A 27,135-nucleotide genomic window follows, 5' to 3' on the forward strand; every position below is an offset into this window, starting at 1 on the left:
AAGAACAGATGTAGTGCTAAAAGGAACAAAACAAAAGGGCGCTGTTTTTCCCTTTTCTTTGACAATGGCTAGCCAGATTGGAGAGGTGCAACCCACTCCAATACGTGACTTTGTGTCCATGTGTGTTTTTCCCTGGTATCGAATACTGATGACATAAGCTTTCTAAGCGTTTTCCCTGTCTATCATCATCAACACTTCTCACTTCACACAGGTGTGATTTATTTATTTATTTTCCATCCGTGTATCCGTCTGTGAGCAGCCAATCTCCAGCACCGTTGGACCGATCATCGTGAAACTTTGAACACTGTTAACTCATTTACTGCCCCAACCCGAGAATCCTGAGAAAAATACATTTGTCCAGAAACCAGATAATTTAATTTGAAATCGAAATTCCAAAATCGGATCGCCGCTCTGGCGCTTCGCGTTTCCTAAGTACCCTAGAGATAGTGCTTCCATTCAAGTCAAGTCATGTGATCGAGATATATCAGAATTCTTCATATACCATTCAGTTTAGCTATGACTGACTTGCACATTTTGCAGGCCCTGGTTAGGCAACCCAGCCAGGCGGAGACATTTCTAGCTTTAAACCAACGTACTTTAAACTAAAAGTCATCAGATCAGTTCCTTTCATCAGCCTGTGTGTGAGCTGAGCTGAGCTGAGCTGTGTGCTGCCAGCTCTGTTATGTAGCCCTGTCAGTCACCCTGCTGATGTCTGTGTGCTCCCGTCAACCAGTGGTGAGCTCTACATGACAGCTTGACAGGAACAGAGACAAAGTACACAATGAATACTGATACTGTACATCAAACATCCAGCAGCAGTGTTCACATACGTACACTGTCACCTGCACAGAACTGTGCCAGTGAAACCACACCAACGGTACATGATGCATTTATATAGCGATTTTCTATAACCAAAGCACTTAAGAATGTAACCTTCCAGATCTGTGGATCCAGATCTGGACCGGATCTTCAAATAATAAGATCAATAGGAAGATTTTTTTTTTATATATATACAGGTCCTTCTCAAAAAATCAGAATATTGTGTAAAAGTTCATTTTCTTCTGTGACATAATAGTTTTTTTTTAAACTTTCATATATTTTAGATTCATTGTGCATGCAGTGAAATATTCAAAAGCTTTTTTTTGTTTTAATTTGGATTTTTATGGCATACAGCTCATGAAAATCAAAAATCCATATCTCAAAATATTAGAATATTCCACATGACCACTCAAAAGAAGCATTTATAATACCGAAATGTCAAAGTTCTGAAAGGTTATGTTAATCTATGCACTCAGTACTTGGTATGGAATACTTTTGAACACATTCCTTCATCAATGGGGCGTGGCATGAAGGTGGTCAGCCTGTGGTACTGTTGAGGTGTTATGGAAGCCCAGGTTTGATTGATTGAGGCCTTAAGCTCATCTGTGTGGTTGAGTCTGGTGTCTCTCATCTTCCTCTTGACAACACAACACAGATTCTCTGGGGGGTTCAGGTCAGGCCAGTTTGCTGGTCAGTTAAGGCCAGTAATACCATGGTCACTACACCAGTTACTGTAGTTTTGGCTCTGTGGGCAGGTGCCAAGTGCTTCTGGCTAAAGGAAATCATCATCTCCATAAAGCTTGTCAACCTACAGAAGTGCAAAGTGCTCAAAAATCCCCAGGTAGATGGATGTCTTGACTCTGAACTTGATGAAACACAGTGGACCAACACCTGCAATACATTGCAATGCTGGTTTTGCCCACATTGTGTTTTATCAAGTTCAGAGTCAAGACAGTCATCTACCCGGGGATCACTTAATGCTTCCGTAGATTGAAAAGCTTTATTGAGATGATAATTTATTTTATCCAGAAGCACTTGGCACCTGCCCACATAGCCAAAACTACTAGTAACTGGTGTAGTGACCATGGTATTACTAGCCTTAACTGACCAGCAAACTGGCCTGACCTGAACCCCACAGAGAATCTGTGTTGTGTTGTCAAGAGGAAGATGAGAGACACCAGACTCAACCACACAGATGAACTTAAGGCCTCGATCAAAGCAAACCTGGGCTTCCATAACACTTCAGCAGTGCCACAGGCTGACCACCTTCATGCCACGCCCCATTGATGAAGGAATTTGTTCAAAAGTATTCCATACCAAGTACTGAGTGCATAAATTGACATAACCTTTCAGAACTTTGACATTTCTGTATTATAAATGCATATTTTGAGTGGTCATGTGGAATATTCTAGTTATTTTCATGAGCTGTATGCCATAAAAATCCAAATTAAAACAAAAAAAAGCTTTTGAATATTTCACTGCATGCACAATGAATCTAAAATATATGAAAGTTTAAAAAAATCTATTATATCTATATTACAGAAGAAAATGAACTTTTACACAATATTCAAATTTTTTGAGAAGGACCTGTATATTGTTGTATTGTCCGAATCAGACCCTAGAGCCTGGGTCTGCCTGACGTTTCTTCCAGTTAAGGATTTTCGTTGCCACTGTCGCAAAATTCCTTGCTCAAGGTTTGATTGTCTACATGTAAAGAGTTTTGATTTCTAGTCAATGGAGAAACATATATTTGAGCGGTGGTCACACCGTCTCCATAGCGTGGCCGTGTGTGTCTGTGTGTGTGTCTGTGTGTGTGTCTGTCTGTCTGTCTGTATGTAGCCTCTGGTGTAGCCTGAGTACCCTGGGTGACCAGAGAGGTGCTGTTGAGTCTAGCCTGCCCTGAGCATCAACTGCAATACACACACACCCCCACCCCACACACACAGGCACCCCCCCCCCCCCCCCCCCCCACGACCACCGCTCAGTTCACACGGGTGTGATTTTTTTTATTTCACCTACATTGAGTTGCATCATGGCAAGGTGACTGCACAACCCAAACCTCGACTAAATAGTGGCCTTTAAGTGGTTAAATATACATAGTTGTAATTGCCCATTCTTCCACAGTTCTAAATGTCAGATGACGATTTTGACCTTGACTGTGACCTTGAGCTTTTATCGTTTTCCCAAAAAAAAGTAACAAAGATAGTCGTGGCTTTGTGCCAGCCTTCTGATCATTCCTACCTAAGTTTCATGAACACCCGCTCATCCGTTCTCGAGTTATCCTGCTAACAATCAAACAAAACAAACTCAAACAATTCCACGCACTGCTGCTGCAAGCTCAGCAAATAGTGTTTGATTTCATTACTTTACTTGTGGAGGCGTGTTGTGGAAGACAGAATGTATACTTACCGCACGGATTAAACAGAAATTGGAAAACACGGATCAGTTGTTGGTCTAACAGGCAGTGTTTTTAATACATCCTGGCAGGTCTTTTCCAACAATGTTAAAGATGAGGTGCAATGATTTTCCCCCTCTACAATATAATCATCAGGTATCATGATTATACTTGGAGGAAGATTTTTTTCAAAAAAGTGTTTTCCAGAAAGTGTGGCCACACGCATCTGTTCATTAAGTATGCCTGGTGGGTGGTGACCGAGCTGAAGTTGGCCACACCCACAGTGTTGTTGAATGGTAAAAAAGGGGAGGGGATGATATTGTGATGTCATATATCAGTGTATTTCAATTCAGCCTTTTGACAACAAAGGCTTTCAGCTTTCAGGAAGTAACCAAAAATACACAGGGAAGACATATTTGCATATCACACCTGGGGGTCTATTAGATTAACAGTTCTACCGCCAGATGTTATAATTTATTTATTGGGGCTGGTGCCAGCAAAAAGCAGCTTACCTTTGCGATGTTATAGAAAAAGATCTATTCAATATTTTCAACCAATTATTATTATTATTATTATTTTTTTCTTTTTACGTGTGTACTTTGGCCAAGCTGGCAGCAGAGGGCAGCCTTATGCAAAGAATGGGTTTGAATTGGGCCGCTCCGCTTTCCGTGGTTCAGAGCATAGAAATGCATAATCTAGCTCAGGTCCACAGAAAATAGCCAGGAAGTGATTTGGGACTCCATTATTGCTAACGTGCGGTGGATTTTTGAGAGCAGCGTTACGGGAGATGTTTTACTGTACACGGCGGCGCAACCCCTTATCAACTTACAGTCATCAGACAAGGTAAAAAAGAACGAGCCTTATTGGCAACGCGCCACGTTCAGAATTGGGTTGAACGGGAACGCCCGAAGCAGTAAAAGAGTTAATACCAGTAAGACTCCCTAATCGGGAGATAAGCGACCGTAGGTCACGTATCTCCACAAATAGGGCAAAAATGTGTTTTGCCAAAATCTTCCTGATCCATGTTGATGACATGAGTGTAGACATACTGTGTAGTGATTTTCGTGATTTTAGGGCAAAATCTGTAGGAGCAGTGTCCAAAAATGTGTTTTTAAAAATCGGCCTGGAGGTGGCGCTATATGGGAGAGATTCATGTTGATGGGATGAGTGTAGACATACTGTGTACCGATTTGCGTGATTTTAGGGCAAAAATTGTAGGAGCAGTGTCCAAAAATGTGTTTTGCAAGAATCGGCCTCATGGTGGCGCTAGAAGAGGGCCATGTGAGAAATGAGGGATGGGGTCTCCGCGCCGGCAAGGTGGACGAATAGGTACCGGCCCCGGCTGTCCCGGTCGCTCCTAGCCGGAGTTACGGCATTTTATGTGAGCTGCAGTGTAGGGGGTCCTCCACTGGGGGCGCCACCACTTTTGCATCCGTTGTGGAGCAGCAGGAGTCGGTGGTCCCCGGGAATTCCCCGTGAGCAGGCCGGTTGGGGTGGTCATTTGGTCATTTTTGCACATTTTGGATTTTTTTTCATCTGGGGGTCCCCCAGGGACATGGGGGTCCCTGGAGCTCCGGGGGTCCTTGGAGGTTGTAGTTTGGCAGGCAAGGAACGTGTGTGCAAAATTTGGCATGGATCGGGGCAACGGTTGCGGAGATATGAGCAGGGCAAGAGTGTGACGTGTGAGGTGTGACAGACAGACGGAGGGACGGACGGAGTTACTTACACTTTGTGGTGGTTTTGATAGTAAAGTGCGACCTGACGGTCGCAATTAACTCCATAGACACATACAAAACAGAAGAAGTACAAAACTATGGCACCATCAGTGCATCCATACTGTAGATCTCCTGGGGTAAACAGGATATACTTATTATTAAGGTTGGGTTTATAATGCCTTATAACTATATTTATAATACATCATAATGCCCTTACAAGGCATTGTAACACTTATAATTATAAATGTTTATAATTATGCAAAACACTTTATTACAAGTATTATAACTAGTCATTTATAGTATTCGTCATAATGCATTATAAACTCAGTGCAGCAGCACATTGTAATAGACCGTTTGTCAGCCTTCTGATTGGTCCCTGAGACTCCCTGACTGGCCAACCAGAAAAAAACATTCACTTTTTGCTATCGGGGGTGGAGTTTGTGCAGTGGAGAATGTTAAATGTGGCTTTCAAAACTGTCCGCAGTGCGCGACACGGCGATCGCCCGGTACGGCCGCGATCTCGGCCGTGATCTCGCTCATCATAATGAATAAGCTTCAACAAACTAGTTCACATGGACCATATCAATGGTCTAAGAGTCACGATTGGGTACATATATTTTAAATGGGCAGAATTACGAAAAGCCAGCCTATTATGTGAGGTTAGGATTATAGTTCTGTCCTCTTCCTACCCAGGATGCAATGCGCGGTCTATTCTCTTTCTGATCCAGAGGATTAAACTAATTAAAACATTTATTTTCGGGGGGAAAACTACTGTTTTGCTATGTAACTAATTACTGTACCTTTTTCTTCCCTTTTTATTAATATCACGTAGATGTGTTTTTTGTGGTACTTTATATAGCTGTAATGAGGCTATGAAGGGAAAAAAAATCCCATCCACTACCACTATAAAAGAATCTGCAAAGAGGATTCTGTCCCACTGGGATTAAACAAATTAAAACATATATTTTCGGGTAAACCCCCTGTTTTGCAATGTAACTACTGTACCTTTGTCTTCCCTTTTTGAGCGGTGGTCACAACGCTCCTATACGTGGCCGTGTGTGTGGGTCTCCGTCCGGCCGTCCGTCCGGCCGTCCGTCCGGCCGTCCGGCCGTCCGGCCGTCCGTGTATGTAGCCTCAAGCATGCAGTACCTTTTCTGACAACACATGTTAAGGGAGGGGCGCTGTTGTTCTCACACACACACACACACACACACACACACACACACACACACACACACACACACACACACACACACACACACACACACACACACACACACACACACACACACACACACACACAGGGGGGAAGGGTGGGTCAGCATGTGTGGTCAAGTATTATTATTATTATTAACAAACTGAATGTTTTAGGGTCAAATAAATTAGTGTGTGAAGAAACTACAGCATTGTAAAGCACACTAACCCCGCTGCACCCACCCATTAGTGCTGTTGCACAGCCTCCACGACCACCGCTCAGTTCACACGGGTGTGATTTTTATTAATATCACCTAGATGTTTTTCCTTTGGTACTTTATATAGCTGTAATGAGGCTATGAAGGGAAAAAAAATCCCATTCACTGCCACTATAAAAACAATCTGCCCAGGGTCAAATGTCCTATCATAGTAACAGGGCAGAATGGGGCGGGATTTGCAAAAGGGCTTATTACCAGGTAACACTTCACTTTCGGGCCAGGTCTATATTTCATCATAATACATTATAATTCACGTATAATGCTTCATAACACTCCACACTCCACTGAGTTCTTGCGCTCTCCTTCCCTCCAGCTTTTCTCTGTTGATAGCATCTCCCTCTCAGCGGCCCATATCTTCAGTGTTTATCACCACAATCTAAATGTGCAGTTAAAAAGTGAAAGTGCGACAAGTAAGTTAATTCGATTAGCGCAGCGAATTGAACAGAGGAAGGAAGGAAGCCTCACTGCCATGTCTCATCGGGGACGACTAGCAAACAGGAGGGAGGGAAACACTTTCTTGTCATGTGCACTTAATTTTGGAGCGTTTTCAAATCAAACTGCGTTTATGTTTTGGTCTGTAATGTGGAGCGAAGAGTGTGATACTATTTTGTCGTTTCACTTCCTCCCTCCTGTCATTTAGGTTTATATTGTTGTGCCAGATTTGCAGCAGCATCAGGCCTTAGCTGGCCACGATCCACATCACAGCGGCTTTATTCAAAGCTTTGCAAACTTTTTTCTGAAAAGCAGATGTTTTACATTTCTCAGTGTGCCTCGTTTAAAAAAAAAGGCTTTTGCTTTAGTTCTTGGCAGCCATCTGGCTTTCAGACAGTGGTGGAAAAAGTACTCACTTTATTTATTTTTTGTAAAGTAAAGAATCCACCCATGCATCTTCAACCGCTTATCCGGAATCGGGTCGCAGGGTAACAGTTACAACAGAGAATGTCCTGCACTTCCTCCTGGGGGATCCCCAGCAGATCTGCACGCCCACAATGCGCTTTGTGATGTAGTTTGGCTATTTTCAAATGTCTGAAATGTATATGAGGCTGAAGTGGTTAATGTACGTTTTGTAATCCAAATCTACAAAGTAACTAGTAACTAAACCAATCAAAACATGATTGTCATAATCATTTAAACTTTACATGTTGGAAAAATGTTTTCAACACATTTTCAAACGTTTGATCAAGCTGACTGTTGTGATACCGTTTTGGACATACAAGCTTTCCTGCCCGTGCCCAACAGCAACAATGTAGATGTTAATAGAAATTGTATTTGTTGTGTGGAGTGGTTGACTCTCCCCCCTCCCCTCTCCCCCTCCCACTCCAATATAATGTAAAGTCTTCAAATCAGACAATGCAAAAAGCCTGTGGGGAATACATTAGCATTTTTGTTGCTCGTTTTATTATGATTCCTTTTGTTGTGTCACTGCAATTTTCTGCAATGTTTTATTGTTTTTTTCTTTTCATTCATGTTTTTCGTTGTAAACCTGATTGCCTACAAGGATATTGAGATAAGTCTGAGGAGGCACTGTGTACTACTACTGTACATTCATCTGACATGGTTCTCTCTCTTTTTTCTGATTTTACAGGCAAAGACCTCAGGAGGCAAAAGGTACATTTTAAACAATTTCTTTATTTTTTATTTTTTTACTGTAGTATCTTAAAGCAGCACTAGGCCTATGGAACTTTCCTCTTCTACCCCGGATTTGAACCCGGTTTCCTGCGCAACTAAGTTCTGACATTCTTACCATTGAGCTAATCAAGCCTGCCTGCCTGCTTGCTCAGGGGACATTCAGGTCAAAATTCGTGTCAGATCCACCCCAATAGTATAAGTTATATATTGTATTAACATACTCTACCATACAGATTGTATACGTTATACTGTATTAACATACTCTACCATACAGATTGTATACGTTATATTATATTAACATACTCTACCATATAGATTGTATACGTTATATTGTATTAACATACTCTACCATACAGATTGTATACGTTATACTGTATTAACATACTCTACCATACAGATTGTATACGTTATACTGTATTAACATACTCTACCATACAGTTTGTATACGTTATATTGTATTAACATACTCTACCATACAGATTGTATACGTTATATTGTATTAACATACTCTACCATACAGATTGTATACGTTATACTGTATTAACATACTCTACCATACAGATTGTATACGTTATACTATATTAACATACTCTACCATATAGATTGTATACATTATATTGTATTAACATACTCAACCATACAGATTGTATTATATTGTATTAACACATCAACTGCCAGGTATTTATTAATTAACTAATCCGCCTCTGCCACGTTTCTTCTGTGTTTTACCTTATATTCTCCAGCAACAGTATCGCACCATGTGGCCAGGATGTAAACTAGAGGCACATGGCCAGGCGGAGCATCTTATAGAAAAATGTTATCCACGATCATCCGTTCGGTTCTTTAGTTACGGTCCTTAGAAAAAAGGTTTGTTTTGACCAAAAAACACAATCTGGGAAAAGATTTAGAGATAAATGGATATTTCTAAATCTGGTAACATGGAGCCGTCAGAGCGGAACATTTAGGGTTATTTCCGGTTGTACTGTATCGTGGGATATGTAGTTCTGGGATCACTCAGGGGGTGCGGGAGAGCGTGTTACCTCGTGGTGAATAGTATGGCTAACGCAAAGATGTTTTTCTTCCTTGCAGAACGGAGCATCGCTGACTCTGTGTCTGAGTGTAGAAAGTGCCAGCAGCTTAAGATGCAGAGGTGTCACCTGCATCGCCACGGCACGACAGCAAGCTCTTCTCTGCATCGCCACAGTACGTCAGGAAGTTCTTCTCTGCGCCCCCCCGGTACGACAGGAAGCTGTTCTCTCAACCTTGGCTGTTCACTGACTGTTCACATAAGCAGTGCTTCTCAAACTTTTTTTGAATTTTCAAGGACTCTCCGTTTAACCTGACTCCGCCAGATGGTGGCAGCAGTGTGTACCACCCTACTTTACCATCTGAGACTGCTCGGGGAGAGTTGATATCACTCGTAAAGTCCCAGACCAGACGAATCAGCGGCAGCTACGGGCAGGCTCTGAGCAGCTCTGAGCCAATAGAGTCTGACTGCAGACCACGTTGGAAACCCAGGAGGCGGATTCTGGGTGTAACGTCATGCAGACAGGCCAATATGAGTGGTTGGAGTTGGCACTCCCAGACTGTGATAGACAGACGGCCCCATCCAATCACCTGCTAAAGAATTTGAAAAAATGGCCCGCCCCTTACATCGAGTCTGCCCGAGCGATTCCAGATGGTAAAAGTAGGGCGGTATATGCAGTATACGCACTACTGCCACCATGAGTCAGGTTACTCTCCGTTTGTTATGCGTTAAGACTTGTCAGGGTCCACTTGGTTTCCGAAGACGAAATAATTTAGCCGGGGACCCCCTGTTATAAGTGGCTTTTGAGGGACCCCCCCCCCCCCCATAGAATGTATTACCCCCTCTCATCACTGTATCTCCTCTCAGGTGACTACCCTCAGACGGCTGTGTGTCAGTACTGCGGCCAGTGGCTGGAGCCTGGCAACCACCGCGTGCGGCTGCGTCGCAAGAGGCGTGCGTCTGCGCGGGTGCAGAGCGTGCTGCGCAGGGAGGCCCGGGGCAGGCGCCTCAGCCTCACCCAGAGGGAGATGCTGCGGCGCTTCAGGACGTCCTGCTCCACTCTGGTATGAGGAACTGTCAACGCATGCACTATTTCATTCTGAAGTATGGCTGTATCACAACAACACTGGGTTACTATTTGTATTTGTATAACACTCAAACACTTGTATTAATTGAATTGAATACGTTATTGGTCAGAAATGTAAACGGCACAAGGTACAGACAGACATTAAGGCTAAAAGGATAACACAGAAAAGTCCTGGTGTGAGTTTCCATTGTGTTCCTATATGTATTCAATTCATCCCGAAGGGCGGCCCAGCTTCTAGTAAATATAATTAGATACAACATAAGATCAATATTTCGGTCATGTGGTCAGCTGTGATAAGTGGGTCTTAAAAGATATCTTGAATGATAATTTATTTTGTGTGAGATTAATATGAGGTGGTAACAAATTCCAGAATGATATGGATCTATAAATAACTGTGTGTTTTTATTAGTTTTTGGAGCAGGAGGCTGGTATTCCTGGTGTAATAATTGTGTGTGATGGTTGATTTTAAGAACTGCTTGTAAAAATAATCTGGTGTTTGATTTAAGATGATGTTTCTGAAGAACATAAGCAGACTGCAAAGCAGTTTTTGTTTGACATACAGCCAGGACAGACGTGTCGTGTATGCATAATGCAATATTAGTGCGCATAGAATGGGCTGCTGGACGTCATTGCTAAATGACTTAATGTGTAAACTATTGTAGTTCGCAATACAGTCCTCTCCGACTGTGACGCAGGACAATTAGAAGTCTTTGCGTTGTTGTCACATTGAAGGATGTCGGCAGTCCTCTCTCCATTACATTACAGAGACCATGTACTGTACTGTCACCGTCTGTAGCACTCATTACTGCACTGTTCCCTCTGAATCCATTAACCTACACCGTCGTGCATAAAGAGTAGACCTGCTCTCTCTCACAGCCTTATACAACTCTAGAGCAGTAGTGCTTCTCAAACCTTTTTGGCAGGGACCCCCAGGAGAGAAGTGAACAAATCAAGAAAGATACTGCATTTTTAAAAATGTTAAAGCTGTGAGCTTGTAGATCGGCTATTTTTGAATATCTGTATACTATAAAGTATAAGTAAGTGGTTAAAAATGATTGTGATGCTATATGAACAAGTTTAGCTGGGGGACCCCCTGCTGGAACCCTTTCAAGGACCCATATGGGGGTCCCCTCCCCAGACCCTATTTTGAGAACCCTGTGCTCTAGAACAAGTGTTCCCAAACTTTTAAGGCTGCGTTTGTTTGGTTTGTTCGCTGTTGAGTTTGGATGGAGCTGGAAACCCGATAACAAATTTATCAATTACGTGCTATCAATAAGCTTTGTGCGTATCGAGCTTGTTATTGAGCATAGCAACCCAAGACCCTAGAACTGTCCTTAGACGACACTGACTGGGCGGGCGGGTGGCAGGGAAGGGAAGGGACAAAATGTCTGGTCTATTTTCTGCAGCCTCCATCTCTCCATTTCACCCCACCACCGGTGGTATTCCCATTTCGATTAGGAAGTCACCGTCAGCCAGATAGCCGTCCGTGGCAGGCAGGTAGAGAGACTGAGGTCACCCGCCTCGCTCGCTCTGTCAGAAAAAGCAGTTTAGAAGTGAAAGAACCACAGTGACTCTCTGGCACCAGGCTAATGAAGCACGGACCAACTCCGCTTGGAAGCAAAGCAGCAGCCGCCGCTGCCGTCGTTAAAAAGCAGCTACCCGGCTTATTTGGTATGCAGGGTAATAACCACCTCCGCGGTCGCTGACCTATCCGAAGACAGACAGACAGACAGACACGGTCCAACAACCGTTCAGTTATCGCTGACTGTCGAGCAGGGCAAAAAGAAGATGAGTCATGGCCGACATGGGGAGAAAGAAGAAGCAGAGGGGAGGAGGTTTGCAAAGAAAGATGAAGAAGTGAAGGCAGAAAGAGATGAGGAGGACTTGGAGGAGACATGAGGTGAGAGGCAGAGAGAGAGAGGGAGAGAGAGGAGGATCAATTTGTCGCAGAGCATTGTGTTTAGTATGCAGAAGTGTGGCTGGGAGTTTTACTTCTTGTGCTGGCCTCCGCTCCGCTGAAGGTCAACATCCATCCAGCACTCTGATTGGCTCTCTGGAGGAAACCAACAGGAAGTAATCGTTCGTTGCTCCGCGCACTCCACGTGCTAAAATCCTTATTTGTGCTCCTGTGGCACAACGGTGTTGTGCCGGCTGGTGCCGACCTAAAAGCTCACAACACGTCCGACGTGTCGGGAGCTTGAAGGTCAGCTGTTCCTTTTCTACACAGGGGGAGTATAAATATAAAGGCTTCTGGTTGAAGGTTACATTTAACCTCAGCGGATGAATGATTTATTCAAATTGGTCTCATGATTATCCAAATTAAAATGGAAATTGTGATTGGAACATATGCTCAACACAGTGACATTCAACGTTTAATGTTATCAGGGCAGAAAATGAGATGGAAATTAATCCAACAGTTTTATAAATGAGCCCCCCCCCCCCACACACACACACACACACACACACACACGCACAAACTTAGATCAGTGACAGGAGAAGCACACATAATACTCATTGCTCAAGTTAACCTTTGTCCAGTGTCCAGTAATTGATATTTTTTGGTTAAAACAAGAAGGCAAAAGATCTATATTAACTCTTTTACTGCCAGATGTTTTATTTATTTATTGGGTCTGGCGCCAGCAAAAAGCGGCTTACCTTTGCGACGTTATAGTAGATAGCTAGACATTTATTTATTTATTATTATTTAATTTTTTTTTTGGATTGTGCAACATGCGCTTTGGCAGACCAGGCAGCAGAGGGCGGCGTCATGCAAGAATTAATGTGAATTTGGTCGTTATGTGTTGCCATCCATTGAGACCAGTCTCTGGCCACAGAGCCACAGGGCCAGAGAAATCAACACGGAAGAGAATTGGTCTCCGTTGATGTTAACGCATAAGGGATCTTTAAGACCATCACTGCGGGCGATGTGATTACAGTACACGGCGGCGCGACCCCTCATCAGCTTACGGACATCAACAAGGTAAACGAATGAACGGCCGTATTGGCGCGACGCGACACAGAGAAATGGGGCGAACGGGAACGTCCGTAGCAGTAAAACAGTTAAGATACTATGTATTGCTGGTATACTGTCTGTTCAGTAACAGGGTTCTCCCCATCTCTTTATAATAAACCATAAAATACAATTTAAGGTGAGTTCCTATTTCAGCCAATCAGGAGAGAGTATCCATTTGTCGACTTCAATGTTATAGTGTTCCAGTTAAACCATAGGCCCTAAAAATGAATGGACAGCGACCACAACATTGGTTTCTACAGACCGTAAATGAAGCCTATTTTTCAACGATTTCAAATCCGCCATCTTTCTATAGCCGGTCTATAGCCGGTCTATATCCGGTCCGAAATGAAAACAGAAATGAATGGTATTGGCTACCACCACAGCGAGGGCGGGTCTTCACTCAGTAGAGCCAGTACTTTAATATTAATTTGAAAATGAATGGGACCATGATTTACTAAACGCATATCATGACGATAAAAAAAAAAAACTTTGAAAACACAAAGTGTTTATGAAAAGGTTTACTGAGGTAATAAAATCAAGTGTAAAGTTCGCCCCCAAAACCCCATTGACTCCCCTTGAGATTATATTTGTATTGACAACACCGAAGGTAAAATAGCGACATCTGCTGGGCCATTAATAGGAACAGCAGGCTCAAGGAGAACCCGGAAGTAGGCTTCATTTCCAGCGAACTAAATTTACCTCTTGGAGGCAACGGTCCGGCTCGCGAGACTTACGTATGTTTATTCCTACTAACAACAACACTACATGTTTATGGCAGTGGTGCCGACATATTCTGCTGTTAGAAGGAATCTGGTCTTGAGAGATTACCTCAAACACAGCTATGTTTTGTGCCACGCTCGAGGGGGCCCCTCTCTCTACAGAACATACAAGGAATATTATACGCAAAGTCACGCCACGCTCGAGGGGGCCCCTCTCTCTACAGAACATACGAGGAATATTATACGCAAAGTCACGCTTGTCAAGCGTGACTTTGCGTATATATATTCCTTGTATGTTTTGAAGTCACCACTGTCGTTGGCCTTCACGCGAGTTCACGCGAGTAAACTGATACATACATAAATATATACTGTTCTACCGTATAAGTTATTTTTATCTCCTGGTGTCGAGGGCAATTGCCTCGAGGTATAAGAGAGAGACCTGCCATACATATTGTCGCTGTCGGATGGAAACCTCATATGTCCGAAACTTACTTTACAGGATTCACATTCAGAAACGGCAAAAGTAGCAGATCTACAAGCTCGAAGTGCGTCTCTTCCAGATTGCGGATCTGCTACTTTTGGTGATTTTATGTGATGCTGTTGTATGATCAAGTATGGTGTTAATTTACGAAAAAATGCAAACAGTTAGAATATGGAGATAAGAGGTTTCTGCACGACAGCGACCACATACTACACCCAGGAACAGTGGAGGCGGTTGGAGGGAGGAGGATGGCGAGAAGTACTATGATTTATTTTTTACTTTACTTAAAGGTGTGATGACACGCGCCGACGTGTAACATTCTGATACAGTAGGACACGTGGTCTCTCTGTAAACGCTCTGAAACAGGTAGAGAGCAGAGCGAGAGGCAGCAGCGCCTCCCGCAGCCTCTCACTGACCAGGAAATTGAGGAAGTAGCCTCAACTTAAAAATGTATTTTAATTGTAATTCTGCGCATATATATGTACCCGATCGAATATCTTATATTTTTCATTTTGCCCTAGAAATGTATTTTATATCGTGTGGGACTACTTAGTGGACCACGTCCGCTAAGTAGAGTAAGCTTTCAACTGTCCACTGATACATTTGGTTTGGTGAGAGGCGAAACAGTTTTTGTTATTTTCAGACCAGACGTGGGTCTTTATGGATTTGCCAAGGATTTGGGAGGTAAATGAAACATTGCATTAGGGAGAACTCCACTAACGCTATGAACCAGAGCTACATGTGTTGTGAGCTTGTAGATTGGCTATTTTTTAATGTCTTGCTAAGTACAATAAATAAGTGAATCTACTTTTTGTAAAAAAAAGTGCAATATTTGCTATTTTTTTGGATTTTTGAAAAGTGTCAAAAATGTTTGGAAAACGTTGAATACTTTAAAAAATAAATAAATAAACTAGTCACAAAACCTTTTCAGATGAGTGGCCATGGCCAAACACATATCAATTTGAAGTCCTTGACTTGAGAGAAAGAAAAAAAAAAGTATCAAAGAATGAAAATACTCAAATAAAGTAAAAGTACCTCTTGTACTTTAAGCACAGCATTTGAGTAAATGTACTGGGTTACAGTACATTATAAAATATATAAATATACTATACGTTATTTTTATCTCCTGGTGTCGAGGGCAATTGCCTCGAGGTTTAAGAGAGAGACCTGCCATACATATCGTCTCTGTCGGATGGAAAGCTCATACTGTATGTCCAAAACCGTTACATTTCAGGATTCACATTCAGAAATGGCAAAAATAGCAGATCTACAAGCTCGAAGCGCGTCTCTTCCAGCTTGCGGATCTGCTACTTTTGGTGATTTTGTATGATGCTGTAGTATGATCAGGTATGGTGTTAATTTACAAAAAACAAGAATTGACACAGTCAATATAAAATCTGGTGGATTGGTGTGTTGAAGTTAGTGTAAAAAAAGTTTGAAAAAAAATTTTTTTGAAAAAAAAAAAAGTTTGAAAAAAATTTTTTTTAGAAAAAAAAAAGTTTAGGTCCAAAAATGTGTTAAAAAATCGACCTGATGGTGGCGCTATATGGGACAGATCCATGTCGATGAGATAAGTGTAGACATACTGTGTAGCGATTTGTGTGATTTTAGGGCAAAAACTGTAGGAGCAGTATTCAAAAATGTGTTTTAAAAAATTTGGCGGGGGTCCCTGGAGCTGCGGGGGTCCCTGGAAGGGTGGAGGTTGTGGATTGGCAGACAAGGATTGTGTGTGGAAAATTTCACATGGATAGGGGCAAAAAAGTGTGATGTGACGTGACAGACAGACTGACGGACAGACAGGCGGTGGAGGTTTTCATAGTAACTGCGACCTGACGGTCGCAATTATAATCATTAGTATTGTTTATTTTAATTATTATTATTAAGGAACTCTAGAAATCTCAGTTGGAACTGTTACCCCAGTGACCCGATGCTGGATAAGCGGTTGAAGATGGATGGATGGATGGATGGATTATTTTAGAGTAAGCTACTTTATTTACCATTATTGTGTAGCAATAAAACACAGGCTTATAGTTTAATAAAGAGCCTAAATGCAACAATAGTATAGGCTTGTCATTCATGATGGATTGCTTTGTAGATTAGCATTATTGGGCTAAATGTAAAGACGCTACGCTGCGCCAACCGTGAATTCAACACAATCTGCTGTTGAGCAGTTTAACCAATTTGCTACGTACGTCTACACAAACGGTCAGATTACAAAGATAAATTGCTTAGTGAAGGCTCACGGATGTCACCATAGGGTACGCTCCAGCAGAATGTCCCGTAATGCATTTTAATCCGATCGGTCGTCGTTTCCCTAAAAAGGTATTAATGTATCTAAGTGCAGTACACCTCGCAACCGATGGGGTCGCATGGCTGAAAAACAACAGAAAATGACATCTGATCGGATTAAAATGCTGTTTATTAAACAATACGAAAGATACGGGTAATTCTGCTTGAGCGTACCATACTGTGACATCTGTGAGACTTCAGTAAGCACTTTATCTTTGAAATATGAACGTTTTTGTAGACGTACGTAGCAAATAGGTTTAACTGCTCAACACGAGGTTGAAATGAATTTATTACGTGCGCAAACACCGTGACTCGTGTCGTGCCCTATCTAAATTGGTCGGGCTAACAGTGCTAAATGTAGCATAATCAGTGTTTGTGTAACTTCAGTCAGAAGATAATCTGACGGTTCTGACAGACTTAACCTCCTCGCGTTGTGAGCTTGTAGAAGAGCAAACATAGAGTTGGGTCGCCGTTTTATTCCATGAGTAATTGTGTATAACATGCCTGCGTTAGCCTGCAGCTAGCGCTAGCTAGCGTTAGCCTACAGCTAGCGCTAGCTAACGTTAGCGTTAGCCGTTAGCCACACATCCAGAATAGTCTAATAAGTCAATTTTCCAACGGCGAGTGAACGATTGCATTCCGTGTCCTTCATGGATTTTTTCCCCCTGCCTGTCAATGTTTTTATTGTCCAACACGTGTATGATTCTATCTGTATAATAAACATTTGGTTGCATAACACAAAGAATGATAGCCGATCTACAGCTGCAGAGTCTTTTCTCACTGGCTCCCGTTGCCGTTTGTAACCCATAGTCTGGAGGAGCGTTAAACTCGCCTGCGATTGGCTCTAATGCAGTTCTTTTCCCCCCTTCCCCCCCATTGTCTGGGGGGCCGCGACAGCCAATAGGCAAATAGTTCCCCTGTATGTGGCGCCAGAACAACACCGAAATGTTGAAATCTGTTTCCAGATTTAAAAATGCAAAAAGTTAGAATATGGAGATACGATGTTTCTGCACGACAGCGACCACATACTACACCCAGGAACAGTGGAGGCGGTTGGGGGGAGGAGGACGGTGCTGATCCTGACCTGAGGAGATAAGAAGCGGTGGAAAGAAGTACTATGATTTATGTTTGAGCGGTGGTAAACCGCTCCATAGAGTGGCTGTGCGTGTGTCTGTAGCCTTTTTCCTCAGCGTTTTGCCATAGCAAAATGTGTGTGTGTAGCATAGCCTGTACATCCTAGACTCAAATCCTAGTCTGAAGACGTTATGCAAGCACGACCACCGCTCACTTCACATTGGGTGTGATTTTTACTTTACTTAAAGGTGTGATGTCACGCACCGACTTTAACATTGTGATACAGTAGGACACGTGGTCTCTCTGTAAACGCTCTGAAACAGGCAGCTCGCGAGCAGTACCGCAGAGGCGCGGGAAATCATGGAAATTGAAGATCTGTTCTGTGTTGGGGAGGGGGGGGGGGCTGCCACATTTTTGAATGAATGAATGTATACAATTTACAATATTGGCATTTATGCAGACTTTTATCCAGAGCGACTTAACAATTATGCAAGGACAGCTCAAGGTAATCAAAATGCATAGCATAGTAATCTAGGATCATATTTAAACCAATAAGCTTTCATTGGTCTAACAGTAGGATAACCAAAAAAGAATCTACTGTATAATCATTCTTTACCTTGAAACTAAACATTCTAGGATGCATCTGACCTGGCATCTGTCTACCTGTGCATACTGTAAGCCTGCAAGGTCGACGAGGCTAGGGCAAGTGCTACAGGCTAAGGTGGAGTCTGAAGAGTTGAGTCTTCAGATTATGGCGTAAGGTTGGGAGTGAGTCTGCAGTTCTGACTGCAGTGGGAACTTAGTTCATTCCACAGTTTGGAAGCCAGAAGGAAGCAAGAGTCTGGGACGTGTGTGGAGCGCTGTCCCGGATGTTTTAGCGAGGGTTCTGCCATCTCCCCTCACCTGTTTCGAATGATATCAACGCACTTAATGCGAAATATTCACGTGCTTTCAGACTCTTCAATGCAGAAGGTATCCAGGATACTAGGATATCCAGTATCCAAATGCAGAGATATTAGTAGTAAAATGACGACATCTAGTGGTCAACCTCAGAGGAGCGCAAAAATAAAACCTGAGGTGAATCCCAGGCTCGAACCAGATGCCAAGTAGGCTATTCTCTGTTCCCCGGTGTAACGCTCCACGCCACAGACCCCAACGGAGCGGCGCGGTATTGGGCGCCGATGACCCCCGTGAGTCGCCACCGAGGCGAGCGCTAGCGAGCCGAGTTGCCGCGACGAGCGGTGGGAACGGCGCCCAATCCCACTCAGCCGCGTTACCGAGTTATGTGCCGTTATGGACAGAATAGTAAATATTCAGTCCCTCACTATCCACGCCTACCCCACTATCCACGTCAAAGATAAATGCACAAAAAAGGAGTCACATCATCCGTTCATTAGCTCAGTCAGTAGAGCACGGATGCAACAATCCCACGGTTTGGGTTCGATTCCCCTGAGGGGAATAATATTCAAGGCGAGAGATTTCGGCACATGCGTACTTCAAAGTGCACGGAGAACAGGATACCGTGGATACTCCTCCGTGGATACCCAGTGCATACTCTCTGCATTCAAACGTCTGAGAAATGGTGAAAAAGTCGGATTGAATGCGAAGAGAGCAGTCGAAGCGGGTGCTCCCCTGCGTTAGCTGATCTGAGTGAGCGGGAGGGTTGCAGGCTTTGATCAGGAATACAGTTCTTATGTGACGCAATCTACGATTTCTCTATGGGGATTTTCAGTAGAAGAAATACCCCTCAGGTGTAGCGGTACTCTATTGGTTGCTCATCAGTCAGCATGGTTTATGCAGATACGATTTATATTTTAATAGGCCAAATTGGCAGACCGATATAAATAAATCGGTAGGGCCTCTGGCATACACGGCGGTCACGTTTCTGCGGATGCATACTAAAATATAAATGGACATCAGACGGGGAGAGAGGCACAAGGCCAATTCACACATACCGTAGACTAGAGACATGACATGCACACTATTTCAGCTCAGAGTGTAAAGCCTATTCATTATACATCACCCTTAACCTGCATGAATGTACTGTAAGTGTTGCCATAGGGGGAGTCGTGTAGAAACGAAAGACCTATTTTGGACGCGTCACGACACATTGTGAGCTTGTAGAACTGTGCGTGTCCACACAAACCTCACGTCTGTGCGTGTGGTGTAGGGCATGAAAGACTTGTGATTTTTGCAAGTCGACTCGACTCAGTAAAAAGTTGAGTTGAAGTCGACTTTATCGTTTGATGACGGGAGAGTGTTTTCTGCTGGTGATTCAGTCCGAGTGTATCAAAGGGTGCGTTCGTAAATGCGCCCCGTTTGTGGTTAGGGTTAGGGGTTATGGTTAGGTTTAGGCATAGTTTTACTGAGGTTAAGGTTAGGGTTAGGGTTAGGCATAGTTTTACTGAGGTTAGGGTTAGGATTAGGGTTAGGTTTAGGCACTCACTACACTGAGGACTGAGCACACACCCGGTGCGCATTTCCGAACGCACCCTTTGATACACTCGGACTGAAACACCAGAGGAAAACACCATCCCGTTTGATGACATCATCACATCACACAGGACCCCCCAATTATTTTAGGAGGTCCCCAGATGATTAGCTTAATGTGCAACATTGTTTTCTCACTCAACTGTAAACAAACAACATAAAGTTTAAGTGTATAGAGGGTATCTTCACATTTCTAAAGTGCCAATTTAAGGACTTTTTAATACCTCTAAAATAACAAATTAAACATTGTCCAAATTGTCAAATATATATAGGCAGAAATTGTGAGCGTTGTGAGCATGTAGATCGGCGGGGTTTACAGTGGCGGGTTTACAGTTTGATCCGCACAACGAAGAGCACATCTACTGTATCAAAGCAGGATCATGCTTTTCATTAGGGGCCTTAATTTAAGGCTGCATTAGTTTTTATGGCGGTGTCTCACTTTTAGTGTGTCACGATTTGGATGGATCAGTGGAAGTGCTCGGCTCCAGGCCCGGTCACGCTTCATAAAGTGTGTCTTCATTGTTGTGGCGTGCGTGTCATCCCCAGACTGCACGCACCACATTCCTGTCCACCATTCTGGAAATGTACAGACTAGGGTTAGCTGGACGATGCATGGATTAGAATTCCCAGTCAGCTCGACTGATTTAGTCGTTTGGATTCCGTAGAAGCCAGCATATCTTCTATGGAAGCATGTTGCACACAGCAAAACATTGCCTATCTACAAGCTCTCAGTGCGTAGAGCATTTGAAGTGGTCAAACTATTATAATAATTCTACGTATTGTGTTTAATAGTTAAGGAAACAGTGCTAGTGTGGGGGTCTCCTTTCACAATGTTTTACAAATCGCATTCAGCTAATAGAGCCTGCCTGCTTGCTCGGGGGATAAATAGAATCTTGACCTTCAGGTCAACATTCGTGTCAGATCCTGTGTCTATAGGTGAGACATGACCTTTGACACAATCTAAATGTCTCAATTGAAGAGCAGGGAGATACAAATAAAACTACCACATTTGTATAAGTTATATTGTATAAAAAAAAGGTTTAGTAGCAGTATGAACTAGAAATATGCAATTCTTGGAAATTGCAAACTGTAGATGCCCTGACGAAAGTCAGTAAGAAATCACTGGGAAATGTTTTCCATCTTACCGTTTCTCCCTTTCATGCCCATATATGGATATCTCTGTATCTGTCAGTCCTTGTCGCTATTTGATAATCATTCCATCCTTTTCCGTTTTATGCCCATATATGGAGATCCCCTGATGTCATCCATATTATGGAAAGAAAGAAAGAAAGTACTATAGTCTGGTTGCCCTGTTAGGGCAACCAGACTAACCAAGAGAGGAGTGTCCAAGGTATTGTAGTGATTTGGGTAATAAGTCCATAAGTGAAGTAAAATATTGCTGAAATATTTCATCATACTTCAAACTCAAAGAAACTTCACTGTCTAACGAAACCAGTTCTCCCTGGATATCTTTCATCTTCCCTGGAATTACTAACAAGAAAAGTTTTTTTATCATAACTGTATGAAGCACTTCTAAATGATATATAATTTCTGTCGGGTGGAAACCTTCTATGTCCAAAACTAATACTTTTCAACCTTCAAATTCCAAAGTAGCAGTTTCGTGCTTGTAGATCTGATACTTTCCATGCTTTTGTGTAGTATGATTGAGTAGGGTGTAGTTTTAGAAAAAACAGAAAAGTTAGAAGATAAGAGTCTTGGAGATAAGAGGCTTCTGCCCGACAGGCGACAGCAACAATATATATACTGTATTTTTTTTTGGAATGTCAGTATATTTGAGCCCTGCCGGGTTTTCAGACAAGCTTAGCTTAGCCGCGGTGTGTTCGTGCGTTGAACTTCGGGAGGGCGAATTCATGCATACTAAAATATAAATCATCAGAGGGACATCAGAGAGGAACAGGGCCATTTCACACATCCATAACATACACACTCACACACAGGCTGTGTAAGTTTAGCCGAGGGTGTAAAGCCCATTCATTATTCATCACACTTAAATAAGCAGCATGAATGTATGGTGTTGCCATAGGGGGGGTCGTGCACATACATTTGTGCACGTGTGCTCAAACTGTGTTCAGGAGTGTGTGTGTGTGTGTGTGTATGTACTAGTCCTTGAATACTTATACCGTACTTGTGAAGACCATACATCCCCACAAGTATAGTAGAACTTGAGATGCGATGTGAGAGTGCGGTCTAGCCAACAGCAACTTGCGACTCCTGAATCGCTGCCCTCCACACTCTCCTATCTAGCATCAGGGTCTTGAGCTCTACAGTGTTGTTAGCTAAACTGTTGCGCAGCAGTGCATCTACATAGGTGGTGCGCTTAGTTTCTTGCCTTTCCTGGCTTTGCCCTGGGTTGACTCCCATAGTGTCCTCTAATTTCGGGTGCCTGACGCAGTGCTCATCCTTCTCTCTCTGACTGTCTCTGACCCGTGGTAGTTCCCCAGAGAGGACCATATTTCTGATGTCCGTCCATGTGACACCTAGTGCCATTCGTAGCATTCTTGTGTAAACTCCATCCATGGCTCTTTCCTGTTGTGCTTTGAGGGTCCATGTCAGTACTGACTCCACAGTAGCTATGAACAGCTACCTCTTGAGGTCTTGTCTGATTTCCACACTCCCAGGGCATTCCAGGCAAGTGCCCTCCGGACCTTCAGGTACTGTTCTGTTGAAGCGGTCCAGGCCCTGAGGTATTCCAAGTCCTCCACTGCCTAGATCTCCGTTAACTGTCAGTACCTTTTGTTTTCTTGGCATGGAGCTTGAGGGCGATCTTCCTGCACTCCATTTCTACTGCCAGTACGTAGCTCCCTTCCTTTCTCTGCTGTATTCCTCATCCTCACAAGAGAAATGGAAGTTTTAATGGTAAAAATGTTTTTCTAACAAAAATAATAAACCTGCACACTCATCTGCTCCAATGTAAAAGGGTAATGGCTTATAAAACTGTTGTCCTTAAAAGTGTTGATATCCTCACAAGTCTATAATAATACAGACGTGTGTGTGTGTGTGTGTGTGTGTGTGTGTGTGTGTGTGTGTGTGTGTGTGTGTGTGTGTGTGTGTGTGTGTGTGTGTGTGTGTGTGTGTGTGTGTGTGTGTGTGTGTGTGTGTGTGTGCAGTCTGGCGTGTGTGTGCTGTTGATCCCTGTGGGTGTTGTTTGTGTCAGGTGTATGCATGCTTATGCAGGGCATGCTGTGACTGCAGCTCGGCATGAGGACCATTATGTAAATGAGGCCTGGGTACAGACAGAGTTCACTCTGGATCACTGTTTCCAGTTTTTTATACATACAGAGTTCACTCCGGATCACTGTTTCCAGGTTTCTAGAGAGTTTGTTTTGTCTGGATGACCCGAGGCGGCGAGAAAGCTACGCTGGATTTGAGACAAAATAGGAAGTCATTATCCGCATGCAGTTCTAATTAACACATACACTTTGCTGTTTGAAAATTTACATTTTCAGGTTGAACTGCCAAAGTCTCCATATACTGTAATGTAATCCATAGTGCATGCCCATGCACAGATCATGCCGTTCACAGCTTTCAAACAAAAAAATCTGCGTGGAAATCCGTTCAGGCATTCATGAGATAGCAGCCATTATGTTTTCTTCAAATGTAAACGGGGTAAGGGGCACGGTGGCGCAGTGGTTAGCACTTCGCCTCACAGCTAGAAGGTCCTGGGTTCGATTCCCGCCGGGGGAAGCTGTGGGCGCTGGGGGCGTGTTCCTCCACCCGCGTCATCAGCACCGCTATAGGGCCTTTCTGTGGTGAGTTTGCATGTTCTCCCCGTGTCTCCTTGGGCATAGGCCCTCACACAAAAACATGCAGTAGTCCTGGTTTCTATACTACATCCCCCTAGCCAGCCGGGTGCTCCCCAATGTCCCCTGGCGCGGCAGGGGGAGAGCGGAAACCAGGACTACAGGTTAGGTAGTCACCGGGTGAGAAAAATGGGTTACAAAAACCGTGGGATAAAAAATATAAAAGAGAAGAAATGTAAACGGGGTTGGTATGGGGGACAAACATGCAATTTCGTGATGGCGATCATACCTAGTAGATGGAAGGAAGTAAAAAACTAAAATAAAACTCGGGCTTGGCAGCGTCAAACAACAGGAATAACTTGGGAAACTTGTGATGGGGCAGTCTATGAGTTAACTCATTGACTGCCAGAATTCAGAGCGTTTCTTTTTTTGTTTTTTTACCTACCTTTGAAAACGGAATATTCTGCGTCGCTCCGATCCGCTCACGGTAGCATTCAAAAGACACCCGCGGGTGTGCTAGAATCGGAAAGTAAACCTTGTCCATATGTGACAAATTGACAATCCATTTGAAAAATAGAAGATTCCACGTCAACCTCGCCAAACTGCGTGACGCTGTAGTGTGATCAAGTAAGGTGTTAAATTACGGAAGAAAAAAATAAACACAAAACGTTGCTGCCTGTCAGCAACAATGTACTGTATGCAAGAGAATTATGTAGTTGCAGCAACCATGTTACTAATAAAATGCATTTTATTCTAAAATAATGCTGACCACTTCCTCTTGGGTCAGACTGAGATGTTTCTGTTGTGGTGGGTGCCTGAGTGGGCCTCATGCAAACGCCACTCTCTGATTTGTGGACCCTGTCCGTTCAGGTCAGGGTCCAGGGTTTTTGAGATCTATCTTCTCTCTATTTTTGAACTACTGCTACAACCACTCGTTTTTCGAGGGATTGTTAGACAGAGAGTAGGGGAGTGACATGCAGCAAATGGTCCACACGGTCAGCCAAGAATCAAACCGGGGACTAGCTGTCAGGCATTTGAGCCATTTAATGTCGCAATGAATTGAGTACAAAGGACCCCACTGTAAACAAGCCATAGTGCTTTCTTGGATTTAAATCCTATTAATAGAGCTTGTATCTGAACTGTAATGTGCCCTGTGCTTTTCCCATGCGAACCACCGATAAAGTATTCAAACAATCAGTCAATCAAAAGACTGTAAAAATATGGACGAAAGGAACCATCTCATGACCGATAGATTTCTACAGACCCATTTTGGACACTTTCTCCGTGAATTCAAACCCGCCATCGTGGAATTCCTGCTCCCGAAAAGCAACCAGAAACAACTGCTATTGGCTGCAAGTTGCAACCTCAGCAAGGGCGGGGCTTCACTATTAAGTATGTATTAACTCATTAACTGCCAAAAACGTGAATCCCTTAAAAATCCCGTTGTCCCACCCTGCCACGCCCGTGAATCCCGTGAATAAAAAAAAAAAAAAAAAAAAATTTTTTTTTTTTTTTTTTTTTTTTTTTTAAATTTTTTTTGGACCCCAAAAACGTTAGTAGGCATGATAGCGATCGCGAAATTGCTTGTTTAACCCCCATACAACCCCCATACAACTCAGGTAGCAGACCTCCAAGCTCACAACAGTGTAAAACATAATGGCTGCTATCTCATGAATGCCTGAACGGATTTCCATTCGGATTTTTTTGTTTGAAAGCTGTGAGCAATGTGGACACACGTGGTGCATTATCTAGGCATGGGTGTGCATGATCCGTGCACTATGAATTACATGGAAGTCTATGGAGACGAATGGCAGTTAAAGAGTACGAAGGTATTGTTAAATGGCAGCATATGAGTTAAAATGCTTACTAAGGTAATAAAATCAACCACAACCATTCACTTGAATGGAGTAAAAGTACTTCTGCAGTCAGCAGGAAAGGAAATAACGTCATCTTCTGGGACATTAATGTGCAACATTAGTGGGTGCTATTAATACAGAGAGCAGTTAGGGGTTAAGTGCCTTGCCCGGGGACACTTAGACACACAGACTGGTGAGGCTGGGGGTCAAACCGCTGACCCTCTGATTCCCAGGGCGGACACTCTAGTCTCTAGTACCCACTCAGCCACTGACTGCCACCCTGATAACAACTGCTGAAGCAACCACACTTTAAAGTGTATTGAGAAACATAGATTATTATCGAGGCAAGTCCTCCCCAAGCGTCACATTATGACGTATTGCGGCGTGCTATGAGCTTGCCTTGTGGATTTGTAATTTTTACTGTTTTTGAAAATAAAAGAAATAATCTAATCATTTAATGTTTAAGATTTTGAAAATCTTCACCTAATGACATGCAGGGAATAGGTATTATGGGCTGCTGTGTCCACCAAGATGGGGTTTCTTGAGTGCAGTGTAGGTTTTGAATTGCCTTAATGTCTTACTGTACCGCTGTTTACATTTCTGACTAATAAAGTAATCAATCAATCAAAAAGCCGCATTTTTGTAAAAGCCAACAGTGTGGCGTGGCACAGGATTTTTGTTTTGCGCTGGCGTGTTTTTATCTGCTTGAAGCTGCTTGAAGCTTGAGCTGAAATATCTGCAGTTTTTCCTTTTCAGCGTGTGAAAATGGCCTCAATGGACACGGCCCCTTAGGGAATGTGGTTAAAGCTAGCTGCTAGCATTGAAGCAGTGTCCAGTCATCTTCGAATTAAGTAAGAGCACAGACAGAGAGTTGAGAGAGAGGGTTACAATATGACTCTCCCAGGGACCCAGAGATAGAATAGATATTAGATAAATTGTGGCTGAGATAGAGAAACTATTTGATGTCAGTCGGGGGTCCCCTTCGAGGGCGACATAAACATGGCACCCCACAACTCTCTGTTCCTCTCGACTCATCCTCCTGGCATCTTGCTTCTCCTCGCATTTCCTCACTCTGCCTCTCTCTCTTTCTCTCTCTCTCTCTCTCTCTCTCTCTCTCTCTCTCTCACTTTCTCTCTCTCACTGCCACCCCTCCATCGCCCCCAGCCGTGCTGCTTTAGGTGCTTTCCGCGGTGCGTGTCTGTGTTGTCTCCTAAACACCTGCCACTTTGAGGCGACGACAGGGCAGCGAGCTGAACGTGGCAGAGTTTGGCTAGCGCCTTGTTTCCTCCTCATTCAGAGGGAGGGGGG

General features: G+C 43.3%; 1 protein-coding gene across 1 annotated transcript in view; it reads left to right on the forward strand.

Moving 5' to 3' along the window:
* rmp24 (ribonuclease MRP subunit p24) overlaps window positions 1–27,135 on the forward strand; it is a gene marked incomplete at its 3' end in the record, with an annotated part of 68,455 nt that overhangs the window by 14,781 nt on the left and 26,539 nt on the right. Inside the window, exons 2-4 of the mRNA XM_080735565.1 lie at window positions 7,987–8,009; window positions 9,120–9,266; window positions 9,925–10,121. Of these exons, the coding sequence (XP_080591691.1) occupies window positions 7,987–8,009; window positions 9,120–9,266; window positions 9,925–10,121 (367 nt within the window). The remainder of the gene's footprint in view (window positions 1–7,986; window positions 8,010–9,119; window positions 9,267–9,924; window positions 10,122–27,135) is intronic.

This window comes from Nannobrachium achirus (genome assembly GCF_963921795.1).
Source record: "Nannobrachium achirus genome assembly, chromosome: 10".
NCBI classification, from domain to species: Eukaryota; Metazoa; Chordata; class Actinopteri; order Myctophiformes; family Myctophidae; genus Nannobrachium; species Nannobrachium achirus.